The 25,775-nt window shown below is 40.5% G+C and overlaps 1 protein-coding gene across 3 annotated transcripts; it reads left to right on the forward strand.

Annotated features, from left to right (window-relative positions):
* Positions 1 to 1,529: 1,529 nt before the first annotated feature.
* On the forward strand, positions 1,530 to 25,521 carry LOC121875741 (ionotropic receptor 25a-like). 3 transcript variants are annotated; one of them, XM_042380404.1, is made up of 18 exons: positions 1,530 to 1,642; positions 9,154 to 9,429; positions 9,857 to 10,000; positions 10,428 to 10,631; positions 11,381 to 11,547; positions 11,861 to 11,937; positions 14,134 to 14,242; positions 14,333 to 14,476; positions 14,898 to 15,095; positions 15,553 to 15,768; positions 16,435 to 16,534; positions 17,021 to 17,198; positions 17,407 to 17,590; positions 18,042 to 18,163; positions 21,335 to 21,482; positions 21,826 to 21,995; positions 22,333 to 22,454; positions 24,789 to 25,521. In XM_042380404.1, the coding sequence occupies exons 2-18, from the start codon at positions 9,354 to 9,356 to the stop codon at positions 24,968 to 24,970; spliced, it is 2,541 nt and encodes an 846-aa protein (XP_042236338.1). In that variant the 5' UTR covers positions 1,530 to 1,642; positions 9,154 to 9,353; the 3' UTR covers positions 24,971 to 25,521. The 3 variants fall into 3 exon arrangements, with proteins under 3 accessions (XP_042236338.1, XP_042236339.1, XP_042236341.1); XM_042380405.1 differs by lacking the exon at positions 18,042 to 18,163 and adding an exon at positions 19,369 to 19,490; XM_042380407.1 differs by lacking the exons at positions 17,407 to 17,590; positions 18,042 to 18,163.
* Positions 25,522 to 25,775: the final 254 nt, after the last annotated feature.

Consider the following 25,775-nt stretch of genomic DNA (forward strand, 5'->3'; position numbering starts at 1 on the left):
CGTTCAGCCCTGACTGCTGCGCCATCTCTTGAATTAATTTTACCATAAATATTTAAGGTCATCATAGAAAACGTGTTGTTGTCTAGAGAACGAGCTTGTCGTTAGCGTAGACGCCTGTCAAAAGCATATACTGTACATTTTTATTCTTATCAGCCATTGTATAAACCTACATGATCGTCTGCTTATACATTTATATATTTATTTTTTTACGAACAATTATTATCCTTAAATAAAAGAAGAGGCAATACCATGTTGTACAGTACATGAAATAACATAAATAAGGGACCTAGGTGGTAGACAAATATAAGTTGAGAAAACATCAAAAGCAAGTGGGCAGGTAGACCTAATCTTCATGATATCCACAAAAAGAAGAAAGCAGTAATAAAATGACTAAGTTCCAGCTTTCAGTCTTGAAAATATATATAATTCGTTAGCCGCTTGGGTGGTCGGTCACGTCTTTGTTACGCACTTTTGGAAAGTACTGGGCACGTATTGGCTACAGAAAATACCTGTACCTGCGGGCCTGCGGCAGTGTTGGTCAAGTCTGGTCTTGAAAGAGCTCACACTCGGTGCCGTCACAACACACTGGCAGATTGTTCCAAGAGTTTACAATTCTTACTCCGAAAAAATTTGCCCTAACAAATTTCTGGACTTGAGGTTTCTTCAACCTTGAGCTGTGACCCCTTATGGGGCGGGAAGTTTCAGGGGGTTAAACAGATATATGACTGATATTGTTTGAGTGTAAGTCGATGAGAGTACTGCAGCTTTCTTTATTTTTATGTTTTCTTATGTTAAAATTTGGTTACTGTGGGCTATTGTCTACCAGGATCCATCCATTAGTGATGTTGACAGTACAGTTGGCAGGACTATGATAATCTCAGCTTATTAACTATCACAACTAATATTACATCTGTTACTGAATATACTGTAGCTCAATAACCGCTCTTAAGATTTTGATTTCATCTCTTATTCACTTATTATACTTTACTTTTTACTTTAAGTTTTTCATTACACTTATTTATCTTAGATGTGGCATATATCTATAGTTATGTGATTCTCAAGGTTGAAGAAGCCACAAGTCCAGAAAACTGTGATGGCAAACTTTTTCGAAGTGGGAATTGTGAACTCTTGGAACAACCTGCCAGTGTTGTGAATTTGTGATGGCACCGAGTGTGAGCTCTTTCAGACTTGACCAACACTGGAACAGGTTCAGATACATTCAGGAGCCAGTACATGCCCAGAGACGTGACCGACTGCCCAAGCGACTAACGAGCCGATCAATGGCAAAGAGGATAAAAAGTAAACTGGTCTTTGGTAAAAGTATACCTTAAAATTATCATCTTATCCATGACCGTCAGTATCAGCCACGTCGACCAGGAATTTATGTATTGTACTAGCTTTTCAGCACCGTGTAGTAGAGAGCTTTATTAGTAGTAATAAAGTGTCAGGGTGGAGCGGAGTGTGCGTGCAGGGTCAATCGTGCGCGCCACCACTACACTACACACCACGCACCCTACACTTAGCACACGACTGCCGCGTAGGACACTACGCCTTACCACGCCTCCCTGATTTTATACTAAAAGCTGTTCGACAAGTTAAAGCGTGAAGAGGGGAGAGGAAAGTCCAACTAAGGTCATCTGGAGTAAGTATTCGATACTTGTAATTAAGCGTTTTAATTTATTGAAGATTCAGAGATTAATGAATATCAAGAAGGATCAAGAGAAAGGGATTAATTACCTTCTATCTACACGCATCTTAGGTGATGGACGAGGTTCTACGACGTAACTACCTATCTATTTGATTGTATATTTCTCCTCAGACCGTTTCAAATCCGAATGTTCTTTTTGTCTGACTGGATGTTAAATTGGGTTCATGGGTCATTTTAGGGGGTTCTGAATTGTTATAATACTGTTTTAGAAATGTTGTCCAGAAGACGTTAATTGTGTATCTATGGGACAAAAATTATGAGTGTCATGTTAAATGTGAACTTTTAAGGTGACTGTTGAACATGGACAAAGACTCATCTAAATAGGGGAGATTTAAACATGCTGTAGGTTTCAAAAGCAGTGCCGACTTGGAGCCTCCAAGAGGTCCAGATCGAAAACATCATATGCTGTGTCCGTGACAGAAAAGTCTTACAGTCTGTTACATCTCCCATTCACTGGAAATTTCGACCCGCACGTTTTAAATTAACGAGGTTAATTCTGGTTAGGTTACGTTAGGCCAAATTTAGAGCGAAACGTCCTAAAATTAAAGATTCTTAGCGGAAATATCTATCACACCTCTCCTCTACTGTCACCAATACAAGTCCGCTTTCGCAAAACCAAGAGTTCCTTTGTATATTGGCACCTGGAGGAGTGTCGCAGCCAGAACCAAACTCAGCTGTATCTTATCACTACTTATATATTACTAGAGACTCTCAAGTGGCTCCTGTGAGTCTCATTCTGAATCCTTTATTACTTAATACATCCCTCATGTTACACTACGATGATTCTGAGTGATGCAGAGAAAAATTATGTGGTACTGTGTTTGTAGTGTTGTTTGAGGCACTGTGTTTGTGATATGTTTGTGGCACCTTGTTTACGGTACTGTTTGCGGCACTTGTCAATGGTAATATCTCTACGATACTGTGCTGTGGAAGTAGGGCTTGTGTGTTTGGTTATAGTGGAGTTGGTAATAGTGGTGGTAGTGGCGGGGGGGATACTGGTGGTGGTAGGTGACACACGCACATATCAACCCACACAGAGTGCGCGTCATGCTCACACAACAAAGCCATAAAACTCAGTCGATTCCGTTAAATATACAAAGAGTAGACGATGTGTTTACGTCAGCCATATTCAAGGTTCTTATACGAAGACATTTCTCATTGTGCTGGAATATTTACTTAACGTCTCTTGGTAGCTATGCAGTAATATCTAAAAAAAAAACTTGAGTTATTAGCCTTGGTATTTAGCTTTAATATTAACCAAGCATTTGTTCTTTAGTACTTAAATGGCCTTCAACTCACTGGGGGCCATATTCACTCTGGTACTATTCACGACACAGAGGCCTCACCTACTATAGTAACCTCTAACACACATAAAGCCACGTCCACAATGCCGACCCCCAACAACAGATGGCCATAAAAGAACCGTAGCGACACAGTCACCCGGGCATTAGCAGGGTGAAGAGGACGCGTTAGGAAGGGAGGCTATCAGCAGATCTAATGGGACTCTTGATTCCACTACAGCAATTTGTGAAGTGCCGGGAGAACTTCAAGGGAAACAAATGATGCCAAGCTAAACAAATTGGTAGTCTTTGCTTCTCGTATCAAGTCAGGCATATCTAGGTGTCTGTCGTCTCGAAAACAGATAGAACTGTATATTAGCCCGGGATTAGTAATTTTGGGGGACAAGAGGATAAAAACAGTTAACCTATGGAGGTACAGTAGCTAAAACAACTGTCTGTGCATACTTTGTGGGAAACATTATGAGACCATGGACGATAAATTTTGGTATATGAGGGCTGTCACTAGTCACACGTAAAATTTCGGGGCACCTGCACAGATAGTTGTTTTAGCTACTGTACCTGTACTCCTTTCTCTTTAGTATCTCAGCAGAAGAGCCTTTCCTTACGAACTTTGATAATGCTGACAGTAGTAATAGCTTATCTGTACTGCAGCCAAAGACAGCTGTCTTTGGCTTCACTGTGTAATAATAATAATAATAAAAATAATAATAATAATAATTAACGATTTATTGAAAGAACATGCAGCCAAGAGGCTGAAAATATAGTTACATAATTGGGGAATGGATCACTTGATTGACAAATAATATACAAGTAACATACGTGATACAAGGTGTGTGTGTGTGTGTGTATTAAAAAACGATCACACCAATTTTGACTTGACGTTGCAGGTGGTTTGAAGTTTGAACAATAAAATAGTAAATGAATTCTGCAGGCAGTAGAGGTCAATGGTTAGTATCAAGGTACTTCACTTGAAAGAGGTTTTTCTTCTCATGAACAAAATGTTAGTTATGTACTGCGCCAATCTCTACGTAGTTCCCCTTAAAGGGCCTGGTGCCAAGTACGAGCACCTGCAGGCTCCCGCGTCTGACACAGCCGCACCTTAACATATTCCTACAACATAAATCAGTGTTTCCATTTTGTGATTCACGCTGACGTCATTTTCTCCCTCGAAATTAGCTATTGATTTCCTAGTGTTTACATGGCACTACCGTGTGTTGTTGGGTGACGCCCAGGGTACGTGTATTATAGGAGGGTTCCACGAAATTTGCTCACAAGGCAAACCTAACCTACCCTAACCTTTCCATTAATGTTGTGAGCATTTGTCTTGTGATCATTTATCTTATGAGCAAATGTCGGCGACACCGTATTATAGCCTTGTTCCAGGGTGCAGTCACGGGACACAAAATGCCCTACCATATACGTACGGTCAAATATTACGATTATCTGCGTTTTATGTCAACAGTGTAATCCGAACATAATATAGTTTATGTTCACACAATTGCTTCACAAGAGTTTTGTCTGTGAAAATAGAGTAGTTTCAATAAATGTAGTTTCTCGTGTGTGTTCATACACAGTGGTAAATCATACTTACTATGAATCATATCTCTGTTTACCCTAAATAACAGGGGCAGCGGCTACAATGATGAAGGTAATTAGGATAACCTCGTTAGTCTTGTAACTAACATTCCTTTGAATGAATCAAAGTACGTTGTTGACCTTATTTCGAGCAAATACACATTGTTTACTTGGTTTAAGAGTCCTATTTATCATTACTCCTAAATCTTAGGCTAGCCGACAACTTGTTTGAAGAGTTCATATTTCTTTTGTATATTCTTAATTCTGGAAGTTTGTCGATATCCAGGTATCTACAAGATGTGGCCAAAAAGATCTGAACATATTAAATAATCTTAAGAAGCGAATCCAGGGGGAGTCCTGGGGGTCCGGACCCCCCTTTTCATCAAAAAATTTCAATACTTTTTCTTTAATGTAGTATAGCATTCAGACATTTTTGCATAGTTAACAGTAATTACTATTGACATTAGAATATCTCCTAATATCAAGTGCACTTGGCTTGAAAATGGCCTCAAAATGCCCATGATATTGGTCAGAAAAAAAAATCTGGGAACTTACAACGCCCTCCAAAACCCCCAGCTGGGTGGTGTTCACTGTGCTCGCCATGTTTGCTCATCCACAACTTCTTGGACCTCCTCTCCCTTTTGATATTACTGGATCCGCCCCTGATCTTGAAAAAAAAAAGTTAAGTACACCGGTGCGTGGGTTTCAGGTATCAACACCGTGCTTGTTTCAAGACGCGCAGGAAGATTTCTTGTAGTTTCTTAATTCTGCAATGTCAGTCAATATTAGGTCATCCAGAAGACCGCAAGACATTTTCCTTGCCTCGCCTGACAAAAGAAAACAATTATATTGCCCAAAATATAAGAAAAAATAGAGTTACATCACTTAATTCACCGTCGACGATCGTGATGCTTAACGCCTAGACGCCCTAGAGAAACTTGCTCTATTTTCATAAGTAAACAATATCCAGTTGTCCAGAGTACCCTCAGACATTCATCTTGCCATTTCTGGCAAAAGGAAAATCTTTGCATTGCTAATAAGTTCAAAAATTGAGTTGCTTCGTCTATGTCATCAGCGAAATGCCCAGCACCCCCGATTTTTTTTTTTTTTTTGCTATTTCACCTTATTTTTGGTGGATAAATATGAGAACATAAGGCGTTCATTTTGTTATACCTGACCACAGTAAAACTTTAACCTTACGAGTATTCTAAAAAAAAACATGAAACAATCAAACGTCAACTAAGGCAAGGCCGTAGTCCTTGGGCAAAATCTAGTCACCAGAGGTAGCGTGTGTCCTTACTGTTTTGGGACGCTTCGACCGTGTCAGGTTTCTGTTCTCCCTTCACTCCCCCTCCCTTACCTCCCTGTACTCTTCCTCCCTCTTCCTCCACAGTCTACACCCTCTCTTTCTAGGTCGTCTCCCGCTTGAAGATAATTTGTGTAACGGGCCTGTGTTCAATACGTCTTAACTATTTATACGTCACGCACACCCGCCGCACTCATTACTTACAGTATACGTATGGCACTCCCGGGTCTCATTCACTACTGATGACGGGCCTTGGATGTATAGCTAGATACACATACACAGTGTAGTACCAGAAACGTTGTCCAGCGTTTAGTTATGTAAAGTTTTAGTGTAAAGTACATAGAATTTTCTTTCTCTTAGAGTCTTTTAACTTTGTTTTCTGTAAAGCTAGGACACGAAGGTCCCATCTACTCAATCCTCTTTTCCTTATCATTCGATTATCTCCACACATTAGATCATCACTTCCCATCCTCATATGCAGTATATAAATAAATATATATATATATATATATATATATATATATATATATATATATATATATATATATATATATATATATATATATATATATATATATATATATATATGTGTGTGTGTGTGTGTGTGTGTGTTAGATTGATATGAGCTTCAAACAGCATATGTAATCAGTAATTAGAGTTATTGAGCGCCAAAGGTATTAAGTTTGCCACCTGAGGTAATTGGATCCTCAGTGACGCATCATTATGCTGAGGAAAGGCAGGCGTGCCACAGATAACAAAACACTATCGAGCTACTCCGTCGACAACCTCGCCACTAATCGACAACGCTCATCACAAATTAATACTGGCGCGTTCTTCCTTACACTCACTGTTTTTTTCTCTCCAGCGCCGTAAGAAAGTGGAGGAGGATTTATTTTTTAATGGGGATTAGCCCACCCGTGCACAGGGGTGGGGGGGGAGAGAAACCAATTGCACCATAAAAAAGGGAAACATCTGAGACCCTGTAATTGTGTGTAGATGAGGCAGAAAGACAGTCAGATCACCAACCTGGGACTTTGTCACAATTTCTGGGATGCCATTATGACATCAGACATTAGACAACACATTATGCTCCCGATATCTTCCCAGGCGGAAGTACCTCCCTGTTTGATAGTTGCCTACTTCTTACTACCTCTTGTGCGACTACCAATGTTTCACTGAGTAAGTGTAAGACACTAAAAAGTTCTTGCTATATACGCATATTGTTCGTCAAGCCGAGAAGCGTCTGCTTTATCCCGACCTCGAACATGTGCTGCATCTTGAAACGTAACTTTACGTAACCTAGTTTAACTAACCCAATATACCCCGAATGTACTATAACCTCCCCTAACCTAACCTAATTAAGTTACCTTACTCTTAACTTATCCTAAACATAACTTAACCATATCATTTGCTGAGTTCGGGTCCGGGGTTCAATATCGCCGGGAAAGTTGTGTATATATGTATAATGATTTTCTGGACGTTGTGTTAGGGAGAAGTGAGCTCATTCAGCGAATAATTTAGCGAGGCTTTATTTTGTGACCGCACGATGTAAAGGCTGTGTTAAGTCTGGCACGTGAATGTGCTGTATAAAAATAGTACATTCTGTTTCTGTGACATACAGACCACACGTCAAACATAGTGCCAGTGTACCCGTAAAAGTAGGTACGGTATCTGTGTGTGCGTGTCATCTGGCATGCGTGGTCTCCTTGATCACCCAAATGAAGGAGACTTCGAGAGGCTACTGGTGAGAAACACACGAAGGAGACAACCAGAGGCTATTACTAAGATACCATTGAGGAGAGACGAGCGGGTAGGAACGCCGTGTTATGTTACTGAGGAAGCTACAGTATTGGTCTAGGAACGAGACAGCTGTGGTGTGGAGACGATGGCTAAATATTACGGAGAGCCTGTAAATACCAGAGATTTTTCTAATTCTTTTTTAGTAATAATCTATCCTCACCTAACCTGAACCAACCAAACCAAACCTAATCTGACCTGACATAATCTAACCTATAGGCTAACCTATCTTGACATAAAATAAAAGGAAGAAGAAGAATAAGATGATTTTTAAATAATATATAGTATACTGGTCGATATATATATATGTATACAGTAAATATTACCCTGTCTATAAAATATACGTAGACTAAATAACTTTTCAAAGGTTATCACAATTCTAACTGGGCTTCTATGCTGAGGATTCATTGATATTTAAGCTTGTCGCAATTGAATAATGTTGCTGTGTATTGGCAAGCTGACAGAAATGCACTAAATGAATTAACATTAAATCACAAGTTATCAATATCATATTTATTTTACAGTTTGTGCTTAGGAGAGCTGGTTTGGTGAATACGATGGAGCAGTGTGAGGAGTGTGTGGTGGTGTGCGTAGCGAGGGAGAGATGATGACGGGTGTATTAGTGATGAATAAGTGTGTGTGTGTGTGGAACGTGTTTTTACAGCTATACTTCTCCCTCTCTCTCTGACACACACACACACACACACACACACACACACACACTCACGCGCGCGCGCGGTCAGATAATCGGTTGACATACGAGTGATAACTAACAAACGGCTGATAATGAAACTTGCAAAGACAAACGGTTGAAATATATACCATTATGACATCACGACTCGCCAGGGACTGTTTATTGTGGCGTGGCGAAGTATTATACTGTACCGTAATAATTCACGAAGGTACATAAGAGTGCTGAATATATACAGGTAAAGAACCATCACCTGCACGTCTCTAGCCAGTCACTCGTCAGGGACTCCAACCCAACACGGCTCCAATCAATACATTCTGGCTGAAATAAATACCTGAGTGACAACAACCTGAGATGTTACCTGAAGTTAGGCCAACAGTTCTTGTCTTCTTCAAAACTTGTTCTTCTTATGAGTAATGTCCAAATGTCGCCACTGAAAGACCTCAAACTTGTAAGAAAAGACGAGAAAGTTGTACACCAAACTCTGTGACGATTCAACAGTGGCCGAGGAACTAGAGGTCAAGTATATAATATTAAAGTAGTGACCCCTGTGAGTGTTATTTATGTGTTATTTATGATCATGGTTGTCTGGTGATGTTTGGCCTTCCACCAATACTGCTTTCCAGACACACGAAGGCACACATACTAGATAACTATTGGTCAAACTCTTCACAACAATAAATGTAAACTAATATTTCAGTAAACGTTGATTTTATTACTAATGTTAATGTCGATAAAGAGTTATCATACGGATATTTTTTTACGTTAATTTCAGGAATTACAGCGGGTGTACGATAGCAGTGCATGTGAGTGTGGAGTGGAGGTGTCAGGGTGGTGAACGGCTGACGTGTAGTGGTGGAGAGAGCGCCTCAGTCAACATCACCACCTTAACCAAAACACGAGCAACACCACCACCACCATCAACACCACCCGAGCCAGTACACGCCCAACAACATCACCAACAGCACCAACGAGATGAGGGTTCTCCTAGCTGCGCCACTTTCCTGTCTTCTCCTGCTGGTGCCGACAGCCCTCGCTCAGATCACCATAGGTAAATGTTCAAATGCTCAGGATCGAGGTACAGTACATGTTCTTGGAAATTATGAAGGATGATATCTGACAGCAACTTTTCAATGTTTTCTAACTTACTCAATGGCTAGTGTTTCCTCAGGAGAATCAATGTTTCCTTGAAGACCAAGTCAACATTGTTGCTCCTCTGGGGGTACCGTTTAACGTGGCATCCGTTACTCGACCTCACACACACACACACACACACACACACACTTAAATACTATTAAGTTCCAGTCAACCAAAAGTCTATATAAGGAGGTGTATCAACTGCTTGGGGTTACGACCTGAGTTTCTTCCTGTCGAATAATGAAGACAGGGTAACGTAATTTTAAGCAAGTTGCTACGTCGACCATGAAGAGTTAAATACAGTAAAATCACAAAGGAATATCTCGTTTCGTGTCTTGCAGTGAGCATTTTAGACGAGTCGCTGCAAGAGGGTGTGAGCTGGTTGGAGGAGGCCGTGTCGCAGGCACAGAGGAAGACGGGCCTGAGCCTCTCGCAAGAAATAGTCAAGGTGTCACTCGACAATGAGAACGACGGCAAGGATAAACGTAAGGCTGGGTTTAAGTCAGTAGATAGGTAAAGTAAACCAGGTGCTGTATAAGGCTGTGTGTAGTAGTACAGTAATAAAAAGATAAGTTCCAGACATTACGTACTAATACAAACTAGTTAAAAGTCAGTATAGTATATTGTTTTGAAGTAAACCAAGAAAAATACCGTATACAGTGTACAGTAACTAAAGCAACTATCTGTGCAGGTGGGGGTCGATATGCTCCAAAATTTTACGTATGACTAGCGACAGCCATCATATACCAAAATTTATCGTCCATGGTCTCATATTGTTTCCCACAAAGTATGCACAGACAGTTGTTTTGGCTACTGTACAGTTACACCCGGTTTTAAAGTGTACAGTAAGCAAGGTATCAGCCAGTATCAGCACAGTAAACTTGTATGAGCCAGCATATGTGACGATTACAGTGTGCTCGGCGCTGTATAACGGAGTGGCTGTGGTGATGGACATGACGGCGGGAGGGTGGACGCACGCCCGGGACACCGCAGCAGCCCACGGCGTCCCTTACTTAAGATTGCAGGTGTCTAACTATCAGTGGATGGCCGCCACTGACGACCTCCTCCGTAGCCGCAACGCCACGGACGCTGCCCTCATCTTTGGCTCGGAGGCCCGTGAGTATGATCTTATCTCCACCCCATCCTCTTGGCACCACATCCCTTGCTACCTAACCACCAGAATTGTCTTTTATCGATCTCTTCTCTTTATTCATCGTTATTATCCTTCTGCGTCTATCTAACCTTTATTTTCTAGTCGCCTACATCGCTTCCAACTCTTCTTTCCTCATACCCTCCATTATCCTCCGTTACGTGATCGGTCATTTATGTTCCTCCTCGTTCTTAACCAATTATGCTTTCACATTAAAATATTCCTCCAGGGTGGTTGAGGGAGGTGAGGGAAAGGAGAAAGGTGAAGAAGATGACGAATGCGAGAGATGGTGAAGAGATAGAAGGCAAATGAAAGTGAGAAATAGAGAAAAAATTAGGAAATTTAAATGTGACAGAAGAGGAAGGAGGAGGAGGAGGAAAGGACAGTTGAGAGAAATGTGTGATAAACAGGAAGGGAATTAAGAAGTGAAGGGTGTGAGGGAGGAATAGAGGAAAGAGATAAGTTAAATAAAACTGGGGAAAATGGGTGTAAAGGAAAGAAAGGTATAAAATGAAATAAGATAAAAATTAGGAAACAGAAGAGAAGTGAGAGCAATGACCGATGTAAGGCAGGGATGGAGGAGAGCATAAGAGACAAGTGAGAGATAAAAGATAACAGATAAGAGAGATAAGAAAACTAAGACAAGGATAGAATGATGTAATGAAAGGTGAAGATGTGTGTGTGTGTGTGTGGTCATCAATAGTCTCCACCTCAGAGCTGGACCAGGCCCTCTACTACCTGGTGGAGGGGTCAGTAGTACGGGTGATCGTTCTCTCCGGCGTCGACGAGTCTACCACCGAGACCCTCAAGAAGATGAGGCCCTCCCCTTCCTACTACGTCATCCTGGGCACCACCGAGGAACTCTCTAAGCTCTTCACTAAGGTGGGTGATGGGGGGAGGGGGGAGATGCTTGGCGGGTGGTGCTGTGAGTGACAGGGGTGGTGGGTGGGTGAAGGGGTTGGTAGGTAACGGGTGACGGTGACGGAGGTGTTAAGTGATAGGGCGATGGGTGAGTGGCGGATGATCAATTTAATTTGCCTCGTAGTTCTAAGAATAATGAGAATATGATGACGGTGAAATCTTTACCTCAAGCACGACCTTAATAATTATCTAATCCCATCCGTGTCATTCTCACAATTCTTACGCATCTTCTACTGACCTCGTTTCACCTCTACTGACCTTGTGTTCCCTACAGGCGGTACAGAATAAGTTGGTGACCCGAGACTCCCGCTGGACGCTCGTAGCCACAGACCACAAACAAGATGACTTCGAGTGAGTTGTCCGAGCCCTCTTGTTTACGCCTGTGAGAGTTTCTTTACAAAACAGAGTCGGGATTTGCTAAGATACTTACAATGATTTAGGGATAAGTTAGGTTTAGTCTAAGTTAGGTTAGGAGTAACTTACAAACACACTCCAGCGAGCACACTCCTACGAAAACACTCCAGAAAACACACTCTGATGAACACACTTAAGCAAACACACTCCTACGAACACACTCCAGCAACCACACTACTACGAACACACTCCAGCAGACACACTCCTACGAACACACTCCAGCAGGCACACTCCTACGAACACACTCCAACGCCTGTTCCAGAAACCCAATTTTCTTATCATTAATTTAGCTACAAACCGTAAGTGTGAGACCATGAGTAAGTGAGACACTCTTGCCGTGATTAGATATTGAGCAGTGTGTGGGCGGGTATATACTGAGCGGTGTGGGCTGTGTGTGGGTGTGTGGGTTGGTACTGAGTGGTGTGTGGGCTGTGTTGGTGTGTATTGAGCGGTGTGTGGGCAGTGTGGGCTGGTATATACTGAGCGGTGAGTGGTGTGTGGGCTGTGTGGTTCGCAGGTGTGGTGTGTGTGTTGTGGTTAGCAGGTGTGTGTGTGTGTGTGTTATGGTGAGGGAGCTACTTATCCAGTGACCAGTATGTGAGGCGCCAGCCCTGAAATATTCATAGTTGCCGTGAATAATAGCCGTCATTACTTGTGTCAAGTTGTGTGTGTGTGTGTGTGTATATTATTCAACACATCAGTGTATATATGTGCAAATTTTCTCATGTGTATGTTGGGTTCTTGCCTGTTTTTGTTTGTATATACTGTACGGAATTTGCATAAACAGTACAGTACATGTGTTTTAGAATTCAGTTTGTGTATGCACGGATATACAGTATGTCCAGAACATAAATAATTATTGGATGTACGTATGTGAATACTGCCTGCGTATACAACATGTAGGCGTGCATATGGGAATGGGAATGTTCCATGTGTATGTATGCAGGGACGAATATGGAAATGTTTCGGGTGTGTGTGTGTGTGTGTGTGTGTGTGTGTGTGTGTGTAGGGAAGTATGTATACTATGTACACATGTGTATATATTGAATGTACACAGACGTGTAATCGATATCACACTGGGCTTCACTCTTTGTTGATAATATAATTTATACAAGATATTAGTCTATTGTGTGGCAGACAGGCGAGAGTCGGTACAGGTGTGTGGTGGTGATGGTGTTAGCTCAGGTGTGTGGTGGAGGTGGTAGCTCAGGGTATGTGGTAACTCAGATGTGTAGTGTTGGTGACGGAGTTAGTTCCGGTTCTCACGTTAATGTTAATGCCAACACAACCACACATAAAACATCAGGCATGAAAAGCACTATATCGTTGTTTCACTAAAGCAAATACACTTTATACTCCACACTAAATCCAGTCATTACTAACTTAAATGTACCCTTTGTATAAATACTCGTTAAATACACAGTAATAATAATAATAATAATAATAATAATAATAATAATAATAATAATAATAATAATAATAATAATAATAATAATAATAATATATAATAATAATAATAAAAATATAATAATAATAATAATAATAATAATAATAATAATAATAATAATAATAATAATAATAATAATAATAATAATAATAATAATAATAATAATAATAATAATAATAATAATAATAATAATAATATGACAAATGCGACAATTTTATAGTGCAGACTAAGATATGATACTGTTTTCGTGTTCAATAGTTATGTTGACAATTTCGATTACATCTTTATGGAGAAGAAAAAATATTATATTTTGACCTGTTTCAATATTATGCTTTCTTAACCTAAAGCACAGGAACAACGTTCAGAAACTAATATCGTTTCCTAACTGGTGTAAGTAAACGCTTAGTAACTCGTTAAAGTTGTCATTTTTGTGCTTCAGCTTAATCAAACAGTTAGGGTAACTTATGGATCACGTGTAGATGATTAAACAGCCTAAGCAACCTGTGAAGTTAGGTTAGCGGTTGGATTAAATTTGGTTAGGTTAGCGTTAAAGAGTTTAATCATGAGGTGAAATAAGCTGGGATGCCTAATCTTCACGTAATTCCAATTAATTTATAAAAAAGATATAATTTCACGGATACTTTGGATTAGAATGAATCTGAGTGAATCGTTCCCTCACCACTCAGCCGTGGGTTGTTGATGGGGTCAACGGGAGTCACCATGATGACACCCGTCGAGGAGGTCTGCTGCACTGTCAGGAACCGCCAGAACTTCTGCGACTGTGACAGCCTTGTGGTACGTAGGCTCATGCATAGTATGTGATATCGTGTTAGTATGACATAATTGACAGTAAACAAAACATCGTTCACGTATTCTGGTTCACAGATCCCCAAAGAGCTGACAGTTAACACCATGCTGACGCTGACGAAGGCACTGAAGGCAAACGGCGCCACGAATGTGCAGGGAACGTGTGAAGAACCGGTCACAGATCCGCCCTCAACCGCCTCCTTCTACTCCGCCTTCCAGACGGTGAGGCCCACTCGCTGAGCCACCTGTGGGAGACAGCCAGGTGGCACGAAATGGGGAATTACAAGATTTAAGACAGTCACAAAGGGTCAAATGGGGTCACGGTAAATCTCAAAGGGGGTTGCACAGGGTCAAGGAGAGTCAGTCACCAGGAAGGTCCCAGATACGTGTCGTCACATGTGTTTGTCTGCAGAGTTTGTGTCACAATGTTTACCGTATAGTTTGACGGTATTAGTCTTTATCCGAAGTTGAATTTCAAGAATAAGAAGAGCAAATTGTATCCTTTAACTGTTGAGAAACGACACTCAATTTTGTAAACAAAAAAAAATAGGAAAGTTAATGAACAAGAAATGAATAATGAATGAAAAGAAAACTTGTCGTTAGCTTTTACCTTTACTCAATTGTTACATCTTTCTGTGTTCAGGAGTTGGGCTCATGGCCTAATGTGGTTTGGAATGCAGATAAACTACAGACAGTGCCAGAGCTCAAGTTCGACATCATAGCCATCAACAGCAGCGCTACCTCAGTCGTGGGCAGCTGGAACACAAGCAAGGAGCTGGTCCTCAACCCACAGTACGAGCACTCCCCCATCAGGAGGCACTTCAAGATCGGCACCATCATGGTAAAATACCGCTCCTGCCCCATTTTGCTCACATCTGTCCCCCCTCCTCATTTTTTCTCATTTGATTCAGCTAGCTGTAAATATATATATATATATATATATATATATATATATATATATATATATATATATATATATATATATATATATATATATATATATATATATATATATATATATATATATATATATATATATATATATATATATATGTGTGTGTGTGTGTGTGTGTGTGTGTGTGTGTGTGTGTGTGTGTGTGTTTTGTAAAGGTCACCCTGTGTACATAAGCCTCTCTCAGTCCTTGTAATTCAGTTGCCTCTGAAGATGTCTTGAATAAAGACGAAAGCTAAGGTACTCCATTGTTTCCCTTTTTTCTGTGTGATTTTATCAAGGTTTATCTTATCCACTTTTCCATTGTGGATCTACATGATATATATAGTGTTGTTGTCCTGGACAGTCTCGGCCGTGGGTGAGCCCCAAGACAGGGAAAGAAGGAGAGAGTTCGAGCAGTATTGACCCCGCCAACTACATAGGCTACTGTGTGGAGTTGTCCGCCCGCCTCGCCGAGCACATGAAATTCGATTTCGAGTTAAAGTTCCCTGATGACGGTCAGTACGGCGCCAGGCAGAAGAACGGCTCCTGGAATGGCCTCGTCGGTGACCTGTCTAATGGGGTGAGCTAACTGTCCAAAACACATTTTTTTATACAGATCTTTCTCGGTTAAATCCCTGTTTTATAACTTTTAAGGAAAACAATATACAGTACTAGATCGTAAGCCGTCCATAGTATGGGTAACCTAAATCATGTCGTTATATAACAGTACAGCACACATATATCCATCTCATGTTCCACTTATACTTTTCGACTTCCAATACTTAACGTAAGAAGATGGGATCTTACACCACTGAACCCTGAGATAAAATGCGTCTTGAGCAAGAAGGACTTTAGCGGCGGTCATTTTTCCTTTACAATAGTCTTAAGAAAAGCAGACACGAACATCTGAAGTAATAATCATCAAACAACTTTCTGTTGGTAGTCACCATTGCTGCTGAACTTTAACAGTTTATCAATGATGTGTGTTAGCAAACCAACTCACATCGCGTTGACAAATACTGTGATTACCATCAAAATATGGACCGAATCAATTGTGACAATGTGAGCTCTACTTAGAGGAGAAGCGAGATAGCGCAAAATTCACTATGTTACTTGCACTAAGGAGAGGCAAAATGCACCATCATTACCAACATTTGTGATGAATTATGGGAACCTTCACAGGCCACCGCTACTTCTGTCACATATTATTGAAAATCGTTACTGAGGCAGGTGTGATGCTCGACAGGTGACTGACATTATCGTGGCACCACTGACCATGACCTCGGAGCGGGAGGAGGTGATCGACTTCGTGGCACCATACTTCGACCAGTCCGGCATCTCCATTGGTCAGTGCATTACCCAGCGCTAGGTCCTCTCTCATGTTTGTCTGGATGTAATCTAATGTCTCCCTATTTCTTCCTGTGTATCGTGTGACTCCATATTTCCTCATTATTCAATTTTGTCCATCAGAAGGCACGCTCCTTCCTCCAGCATTTTATTAGGACGTATTTCAGCGCCGGTACCTTCCTAAGTGTGTCATCCAAATACAATACAACATGAGCAAAGTATTCTAGGTGACGTTATATATATATAGCATGTGTGAATGTGTGTCTGTGTTGCAAGGTTATTCTTGTTTCTACCTGTTTCTGTTATATCCAGTTCTTCTTTTCTTCCTGTGTCCGAGTCTCTTGTTTTTTATGCGTCAAAGTCGTTTGTTTACTATAAGCCCAACCTCTCGCTTTCTACACGTTGTTGTCTTTTGTATTCTACACATTACACTATCCTGTTTCCTGTATATCCAGGTGTTTTGATGTGTTTTTCTCGTCTGGCAGTGATTCAGAAGCGCCAACGGGAGGAAAACCTTTTCAAGTTCATGACGGTGCTGAGGGCGGAGGTATGGGTGTCGATTGTGGCGGCGCTGGTAGTGACAGGCATCATGATCTGGCTCCTCGACCGTTATTCTCCGTACTCCGCCCAAAATAACCCCGATCTCTACCCTCCGCAATGCAGGTTTGACCACCATCATTTTACTGAGTCTTACCACTGTTTATATAAAAAGAAAATGGAAATAAATTGCAACGGTAAATTGGGTTTTGTTAGTGTTATATATAGTTAAGTCAAATAAAAAAAATGCATACGAAAATAAATTCTAAGCTGCTGTAGATAATCTGTTGTCGACGTTCTCGGGCACCTTATTAGTAAATTTACATTCTCGTAGGAAGTTTACCCTGAAGGAGAGTTTTTGGTTCGCCCTGACGTCGTTCACGCCGCAAGGTGGCGGGGAAGCACCCAAAGCCCTAAGTGGGCGGACGTTGGTGGCCGCCTACTGGCTCTTCGTAGTGCTCATGTTAGCAACCTTCACCGCGAACCTCGCGGCCTTCCTCACTGTCGAGCGCATGCAGGTTAGAGACCCTTATCTCACGAGCCCATACTTCCACCAATATTTTATGTGAAACAATTATTTACCGGCTCTGGCAATAAATCATGGTGTAGCTCCCTAGCACGAAAACTAGACTTACTTCTAATCCATATAAATTGATTAGCACAGAACTGTGTGTGTGTGCGTGTGTGCAGTATTCCCGGGGAACCAGATTAGTGTCAGGCATAGAAAGTTGTCTGAGAATGGAGAAAAGCAAAATAAAGTTGTAGTTATATAAGAGTGTAGCTCAGGTGAGGAATAAAAAATGGTGAGGTAGTAGTGAAATGAGATAAGCAAGAGGAGGTATTCGAGAAGAGAGCTGTTAGTGGCTGAGTGCGACAAGATGCCGTATAAGTGTGGAGGAGGTAGTGAAAGAAGGAGGGAGATGCTAGAGTGTGTGGAAAAGGCATTAACGTGGTGGTGGGCGCCTCCAGACGCCAGTGAGCTCCTTGGACGAGCTGGCGGGGCAGAGCAAGATCAACTACACGGTGCTCCAGTCCACTGCCACCTACCAGTACTTCGCCAACATGGCCGCCGCCGAGGAAGAGCTCTACCGGTACACTCACAGTAAAACAGAGTGTTATGAGTAGCGAAAGAACTATATTTTATTGCTCTGATTTTTGAACTTGCACTGCAAGTTGCTTGTTTTTGTATTTTTCTTTTCTTTTTAAACTTCACAGTAGAATCACGCCAACAAATTTTTGCATGGCATGTAAATTTTTTTCAATGCCGTTTCTGACGTCGGTAATCAAGTTTTGCATGTGTTTTTTTATATAGAAACTATTTGGAGTGAAACAAACAAAAGATTCTCAAGCCAGACCATTGTGTAGTAGTAGAGACCGCTACATCATCACTGTTAACGGGATCTCCAGTTGTTACTACTAACTGTTCTTCGGGTTCTATATAACATAGCTTTCTCGTAGCTGTCTTCGCATCAACGTCCTCCCAGGTGCCGCGTAGCTCCTGAACATTTTGCTATCATGAAGGATTTACAATGCCAATCCTTGCCATTTCAGGCACTTTTTACCTGTCTTTCTGTAGTCCCACTTTATTTACAACCGATTAAAGTTACAATATGTATCCGGTACAACTATACTGTATTTTCATAAGAACAAAACGAAAGTGTGGATATATAAATATTCATGCTATGTGGGCGACTGAGGTTGTGTAGAGTGATGTTGAGGGAATGTCTGGATTCTTTTGGGTAGTCTAGAAGTAGAAGCATGTGGGCAGGACACAGTCAGTCAGTGAAGTTGGATTGACATGTAAATAGAAAATATACCGTTTAAATTGTTTAAAGTTTATTTTCAAAATTTTAAGATAATTATTATTAATGTGTATAATTTTTTTACTACAATCAGCAGATTTACGTCAAATGAGGGTCCAGAGAGAACTGGCCCGACTCATCCTGTAGTGTTCCAACATGTCACCTAGCGCCCGTCATCATTATTAATCCCTTGTAGCTGTTATCTTGTGAGCTGTGTCGCGGACAGAGTTGCAGGAAAATATTTCCCCCAATCGAAGCTAATGGTGTTAAGATCTAAATAACCTTGAAATGTTGGAGTTTTTCTCATTATTTTCATGTATGGAATTTTATCACGTGTGAAATTGTATGATTAGATTTTAGCTAAAGGGATTTTGCCGGGACACTATTATGTAGCGTCAGTGAAGTAGTGTGGGTGTCTGTGTCTGTGAATGTGGCAGTAGGACCTCAGCGGGTGTGACGCGTGATGGTGTGACTGATGTCTGCCTCTCCTCCAGTCCCCGGTGCAGTCCCTGGAAGCTTTAGCTCACCAGGCCAAGATTAACTTCACTACCACTCGGAACTCGGCCATTTACGAGTACTTCCACAACATGGCTAAGGCAGAGGACGAGCTGTTCAGGTAGCGGTGGGCCAGACACTGCCTCCCCCGCTCTCTTTTGTCTGGTGTTAGTCTGCTTCTTCTCACCTCTTTCCTTTTATCACCTGTCAGCTCTTACGTACACTCGTCTTATCTTCAACTTTCCTGATCTGCATAAACTGTGTATGTGTATGTTCTAATAATTTGTGAATATATTGCTTTGTGTTATTTAATTTTACAAACGACCTTGGGCACGGTAGGTAAGGAGGACGAGTCTAGGGAATCTTCTACACTGTATTCAGTGACCAAGTTATGCGGATGCTCACCGGTTTATTTCACAATTCCTTTTCCCATACGATCCCTAATAAATTTCTTTTATACGGTCATATTCCCGGTATAAGACTAAATTCCATTAATTCCTAGAAACCTCGCCTGACTATATTGATAAGGTAATGAATTATTAAACAAGCTTTAAAACCACAAAGAAAGTATTAATTAGTATCAACATACAGTACATCAGCTGTCGCATCAAATGTAAATAAACTAAATCATCTTCGAGCAAATTTAACTTGAATTCAACTCAAAATATTGTCTTCCGTGTTTTAGTTATTGTCGACAGTTCGGACACTCTTAACCCATTGAGTGGTAGGAGTTTCTCTTAGCGCTACACTACTCCTTAAGAGTTAATCGAAATAGGCTGTAAGGACATAAATCGTCAGTCTAGCTGCGGCTGTTAGAGAGGAGAGCAGCTCATTATAGTGACCCGCCGTCCTGAAACACCTTGTACTGCACTGCCCTGATATTTCTTTTCATGTCCTCAGTTACTTTGGGAGTGACGTGTTCTTTCAAGTCCAAAAGTTAACGCGTGACTGGTGAGCTGTAATATATATATATATATATATATATATATATATATATATATATATATATATATATATATATATATATATATATATATATATATATATATATATATATATATATATATATATATATATATATATATATATATATATATATATATAATATTGTTGATAAACCAGGAAGAACTCGCTCATCTTTTGGTCCTTCAAGAGGGAGGAAGATGAGATATGTGTATATAGTGAGGTCAGTCAGATATCGAATATTCCTTTTACAAAGACTATTACAGTATACTTTACGTTTTATTGAAATTCACCACTGAATCATTTCCACTATTCTAAAGGAAAGATCGCAGGTAATTCTAGATTTGTATTATACATTGTATATTTGTGTCCTATACTTGCATTTGCTTGTTGCTCTGTTAATGATGTACAGTGATACCAATGTATTGTACACCCTACATTTGCATGGCATTTCGTGTATCGTATTTGTTCGTTGTTTTTAAATTTTGATGTGCTGTGGAGGGGTGAGATGAGTAACTGCACGCAGTGCACGTTGTCTGCGGTGTCACAAGATTCAGAATACAGTATTGTGTTCAGTTCTGTGTTTGTGTCCTGTGAAACTGTTATTAGTCAAGTTTATTGTATATACTGTAAACTTGCATATGATGTCATTTGCTATCATTAGAAGGATAAAAGTATTTAAATTGTGATATTACACTTCAGGAACGTACGATAATATTAAACAAAATTAGCTTGCATTAATTTCATTTTATTCTTAATTTATATGCGTGTCTTGCTATCAATAAGGAGAATTTACTGTGATGACCAGAGAAACGATAATCAACCATCCCAAGAAAAACCTTGTTGGTCACGACTCTCCCTGCATTGTGTTAAGGGAATGTGGGGAGAGGGGTTATTGATGCGTGAACCAACCAAATTCGGGTTTGATATTTTGACTGAGGGAGAATCAGCCCAAGTGGTAGATGAGTGTGATGGTCTTATCATTTCCCTTACTCTGTTCAGGGTATGGAAGGAGCTCACCCTAAACAGCACAAGTGACCAGAGCAAGTACCGTGTGTGGGACTACCCCATCAAGGAGCAGTACACGCACATCTTACAGGTCATCCAGGAGTCTGGCCCCGTGGAACGCGCTAAATTCGGCTTTGAGAAGGTAAGACGCCAGTACGCTGGGGTTAGTATCAGGTATTGGACCGACATTCATTAGTTCTAGTCTGGATACTATCTAAAAAATAAGATCTACTTAAATTCAAGTTCTATAAACTTTTAATACAAGTTATATCATATTTTCCTCACTCGATAACTGTTATAAAAAAGTCACTTTGCCCTTCTCAAATAATGTGAATCGCTAATAAGTACTCAAGAGATATACTGGAAATATAATTATACACCTCGATACAAAAAAAAATCAATATGTGGGCAGAGGCGAATTATGAGGTTGCAGCAGAGACAATATCAACTATAAGACCACAGCAAGCGACCTCTCTTATACACAGGTGTTAAAAGACAAGAATGGAGAATTTGCTTTTATCCACGACGCGTCGGAGATCCGCTACGAAGTGTACCACAATTGTCTGCTGACAGAGGTTGGGGAGCCTTTTGCCGAACAGCCATATGCCATTGCCGTACAACAGGGAAGCCACCTTCAGGATGAGATCAGCAGGGCGTGAGTACTTTGAGACAGTAATTAAATTTTCGTGCACTAAGCAACAGATGTTATAAATAGGTTCCTTGTGGGGAGTTTTTTCTCCAGTTTTAATCAACGTGATCAACGGATTCAAATCCTAACTCTCCTTCACGTTCATATTGAGCTTCTCGCGTCAATACTTTCTCTCTGAATATAAATACTGTATTATCTGTTCTTCCTCCGAGCTGTCAACACCAGTGCAACTCGTTAAAAACTAAATTATTAATTCCTTGGTTGGTATTCTGACCTATTTTGATAAACAAATGTACTATCCGAAGTTTTCTTTGCTTCATTTGTGTGGCGTTGTGGATTTCAGAATTCTGGAGCTGCAGAAGGACCGGTACTTTGAGGCTCTGTCGGCACAGTTCTGGAACTCGTCCGCCCGCGGGTCCTGCCCCAACGATAACGACTCTGAGGGCATCACACTTCAGAGCCTCGGTCAGTCTCCTTCTCCGTCAGTTTCCACAGAATGCTTCTGCAGATACCACATTATACATAGCCGTTTTTCTTTTCTCCCTCAATATCTCTATTTGACCAATCTCTACTTAACTAAAAAGTCATAATGTAATAACTTAATGAACAAAATAAACCTAAAGTGAGCAGAGCACGAAGGAACTGCTGTTAACTTAAAATTATTGGAATCAAATTAATGAAGTAATGTGTCAGTAGTATAAGTAATGCGGGCGGCCAGCAGTCATCACCTCTACCAAGACCAGGACCGTTATGGTTTACCAAAAGAAACACTTTAATTTAGAGTATCGTTTGATACGAAAAATGTCTGAAATAATGGCAGTATACTATTAAATGACTAAAATACACAAACTTTAAAAGTACAAGGTGACAGATAGGAACAGATGCTACCGTAATTTTGGGATGACACAAGCTGTACCCAAGAGATATAATTTTAAACTTTTGTATGTGAATACTTGTGCGAATCCTGCCGTAATCTAAGTTTTTCTGGCTCGCTATCAAGTAAAGACGATTTCTTTAAAAAATATGACAAATACTGTATATCACTGTATTGATGCTGGAGGAAGTGTAGAGTGAGGTGATTGTGGTCCCCAGGTGGAGTCTTTATCGGTACCCTGGTGGGTCTACTGGTGGTCCTGGTAGCCCTCGCTGCGGAAATACTCACCACGAGACCCAAGATTACACAGGTTATATTACTAAAACTTAATGTTCATATCACAATTTATCACAGTCTGCTGAGCGCTGCCTCTAGTTTGTCACGACCTACATGCTCTGCTTCACGACCGCAGCTCGCAAGAGGGCTAACTGTTATTCTTCTAACTTGCTTGTGCATGAAGATTTTGGCTTCCTACGAAGACTTTCCTCAATTCTTAATTATTTTAGTCACTTGTAATAGGGATGATCTCATGAAGTGGCGGGTATGTTACTTGAGTGAGTGGGTGTCGAATATTATTCTGTACCATACTACCAGGGTGAGTAATGTCACTATCAGTTGAGATTTGACACCCCTTACCGTGTATTGTCTTGAACATACTGTAATATTGCAGTATAGTCTTCAGGGTCCCTCTATATATAATATGTATTATCTTGATGTTGTCACCACAGTATAGTGACTAAGAAGTCCTCCGTCTTAATATGCATTTTCTTGGTCTTGTCTTGTCACTAAAGTATAGTTACAGGATTCATCCATACTTATCATGTAAGGTCCAGGACTTGCCATACCACCTCAAAATAGTGACAGACGTGGTAGTTAATGGTCGGTGGGGTGACGGCAATGAACTTACAAGCTCTGTAATTTGGTTACGTCAAGGTCTAATTACTTAAGCCTTCGGTTACAAACTATAGATTCACACACACACTCACACACTATACGTGCAACAGGTGTGGGTGGTGTCGTTTTAATACGACAGGAAAATGTGACGCCGGAAAACCATCTTACTGTTGTATCATTGTTGTGGTATCACTCACAATGTAATGTGATAATCTTTTAAATGCTGTATATTAAACAGATACTGCGATTCATAAAAAATGCTTACAACATTCATTGACTTTTTGATAGATAACTAAAACTCATACGTCTTTAGATATATCTATATGTCATATTTTACAAAATCTTATAAAATATATAATTTATAGCATGTAAGGCCAGGGAAGGATAAGATTGGATATGAGGGTATTGGCACATAACAACTCCCCCCCCCCACCTCCTTCCAAATTGTTCCAATTAATTAGAAACATAAATTACCCGACAGGCCAGGGTTTTAAAAAATATATATATTAGGGCGAGCAGTTATAAGGTGGGCACTTGCACACAGCAGCTCAGTGAATTTGGTATTGAGTTAGCATTAAGGATAGGATGACAGAGTTCACTGGATCGGCAACTGTATCCCAACAAAACGTTACTAGACTACAGCCGTCAAGGCTCGTCACCCTCACTGTCGAACTGTTGTTTTTCTTGCATTCAGTTTTATGGCATGAAATTATTTCAAACTATTCTCACTCTCGACGCAACTTTTTTCTGAGAGGGTGTGTAGGTCAAGTGGTCAGGCTGATTGCACTGTAAGTTAGGAGGTAAATTCACCACGTATTATTAAGATTTTGGAATGTTCTCACGGTGAGACTCGCCAACCACAAGCGAATCTATCATTAAGAGTGATTACTGCCTTTACCACATCTTGCTACGTAATGTTACATACATTTCTTTACTAAAGTTTCCACGGGTGTTTAATATATATATATATATATATATATATATATATATATATATATATATATATAGAGTGAATTGGTCTACGTTTGCAGGTGGAGTCTTCATAGCCACACTGATCGGGTTGGCCCTGGCCATGATCGCCCTGGCAGCAGAAGTGCTGTACTACAAGCGCGGGGGCACTACCCTGGTGAGTGACCTTCCGCCCAAGATGGCTCTCAAAAAGGCCTCAGAGAAGGACCACATCTCTCGCATCAACGTCACCCCTGTCTACTAGTCCTCCCGGCCTTCTCTGTTACCCTTATTGAATCCTGTGGAATAACCTATTATTCTGGAAAAACTATATGTATGCATTTAAGTATATAGGTAACAGTTTAGTGTGATTCACAATAAAGGGTATAGGGCTGGGATGTCCTGGCATAGGGAGCGCTTCAGTATCTTGCACTACACATTATCCACATCATCCCACTTGTAACTTCTTTGGGGATGTGTGTCTCCAAATAAATATGAGCCTCAAGTTGATCGATTCTAGTGTAATGCTCATTACGAAATTATAATTTCTTTTTTTAAGCACGTATTGTTATCACGCTGAAACGGATTAACAGAATGATCTTTTTCCTCTGAGTTATTCTTTAAATCTTGATCGTTAAATATCCATGATTAAGCGGAATCCTCAAAATAAATATAATGAATATATGTAGTACAACGTGATGTGCATTGTATATGGCGCAAAATATCAATTTCAATTTCAATTGTTTATTCCTTGATAGAGGAAGCGGGATCCTAGTGCTGTCACTAGGTACCCCTGTACAATGACACCAGAAGCATCTGGCAAGTGTGACAAGTATATACAGTATAAATATTATAAAGGGGCTTACTAAAGCCTAAGGAAGGAAGGATATTCCTTAAACACATAATCAATATTATTTACGAAATATCTGGCCAGTATGGGGAGGATCATCGTGTCTCCGTCAGGGGGTCGTGGAGTGGTGGTCCAGCAGGCGTCACGGAAGCGTTGTGTGGGGACATCTTAGGAGGGGCAAAATATCTATATATTATTATTATTATTATTATTATTATTA

The sequence above is a fragment of the Homarus americanus genome, unplaced genomic scaffold (assembly GCF_018991925.1).
Source record: "Homarus americanus isolate GMGI-L3 unplaced genomic scaffold, GMGI_Hamer_2.0 scaffold22250, whole genome shotgun sequence".
Taxonomy (NCBI): domain Eukaryota; kingdom Metazoa; phylum Arthropoda; class Malacostraca; order Decapoda; family Nephropidae; genus Homarus; species Homarus americanus.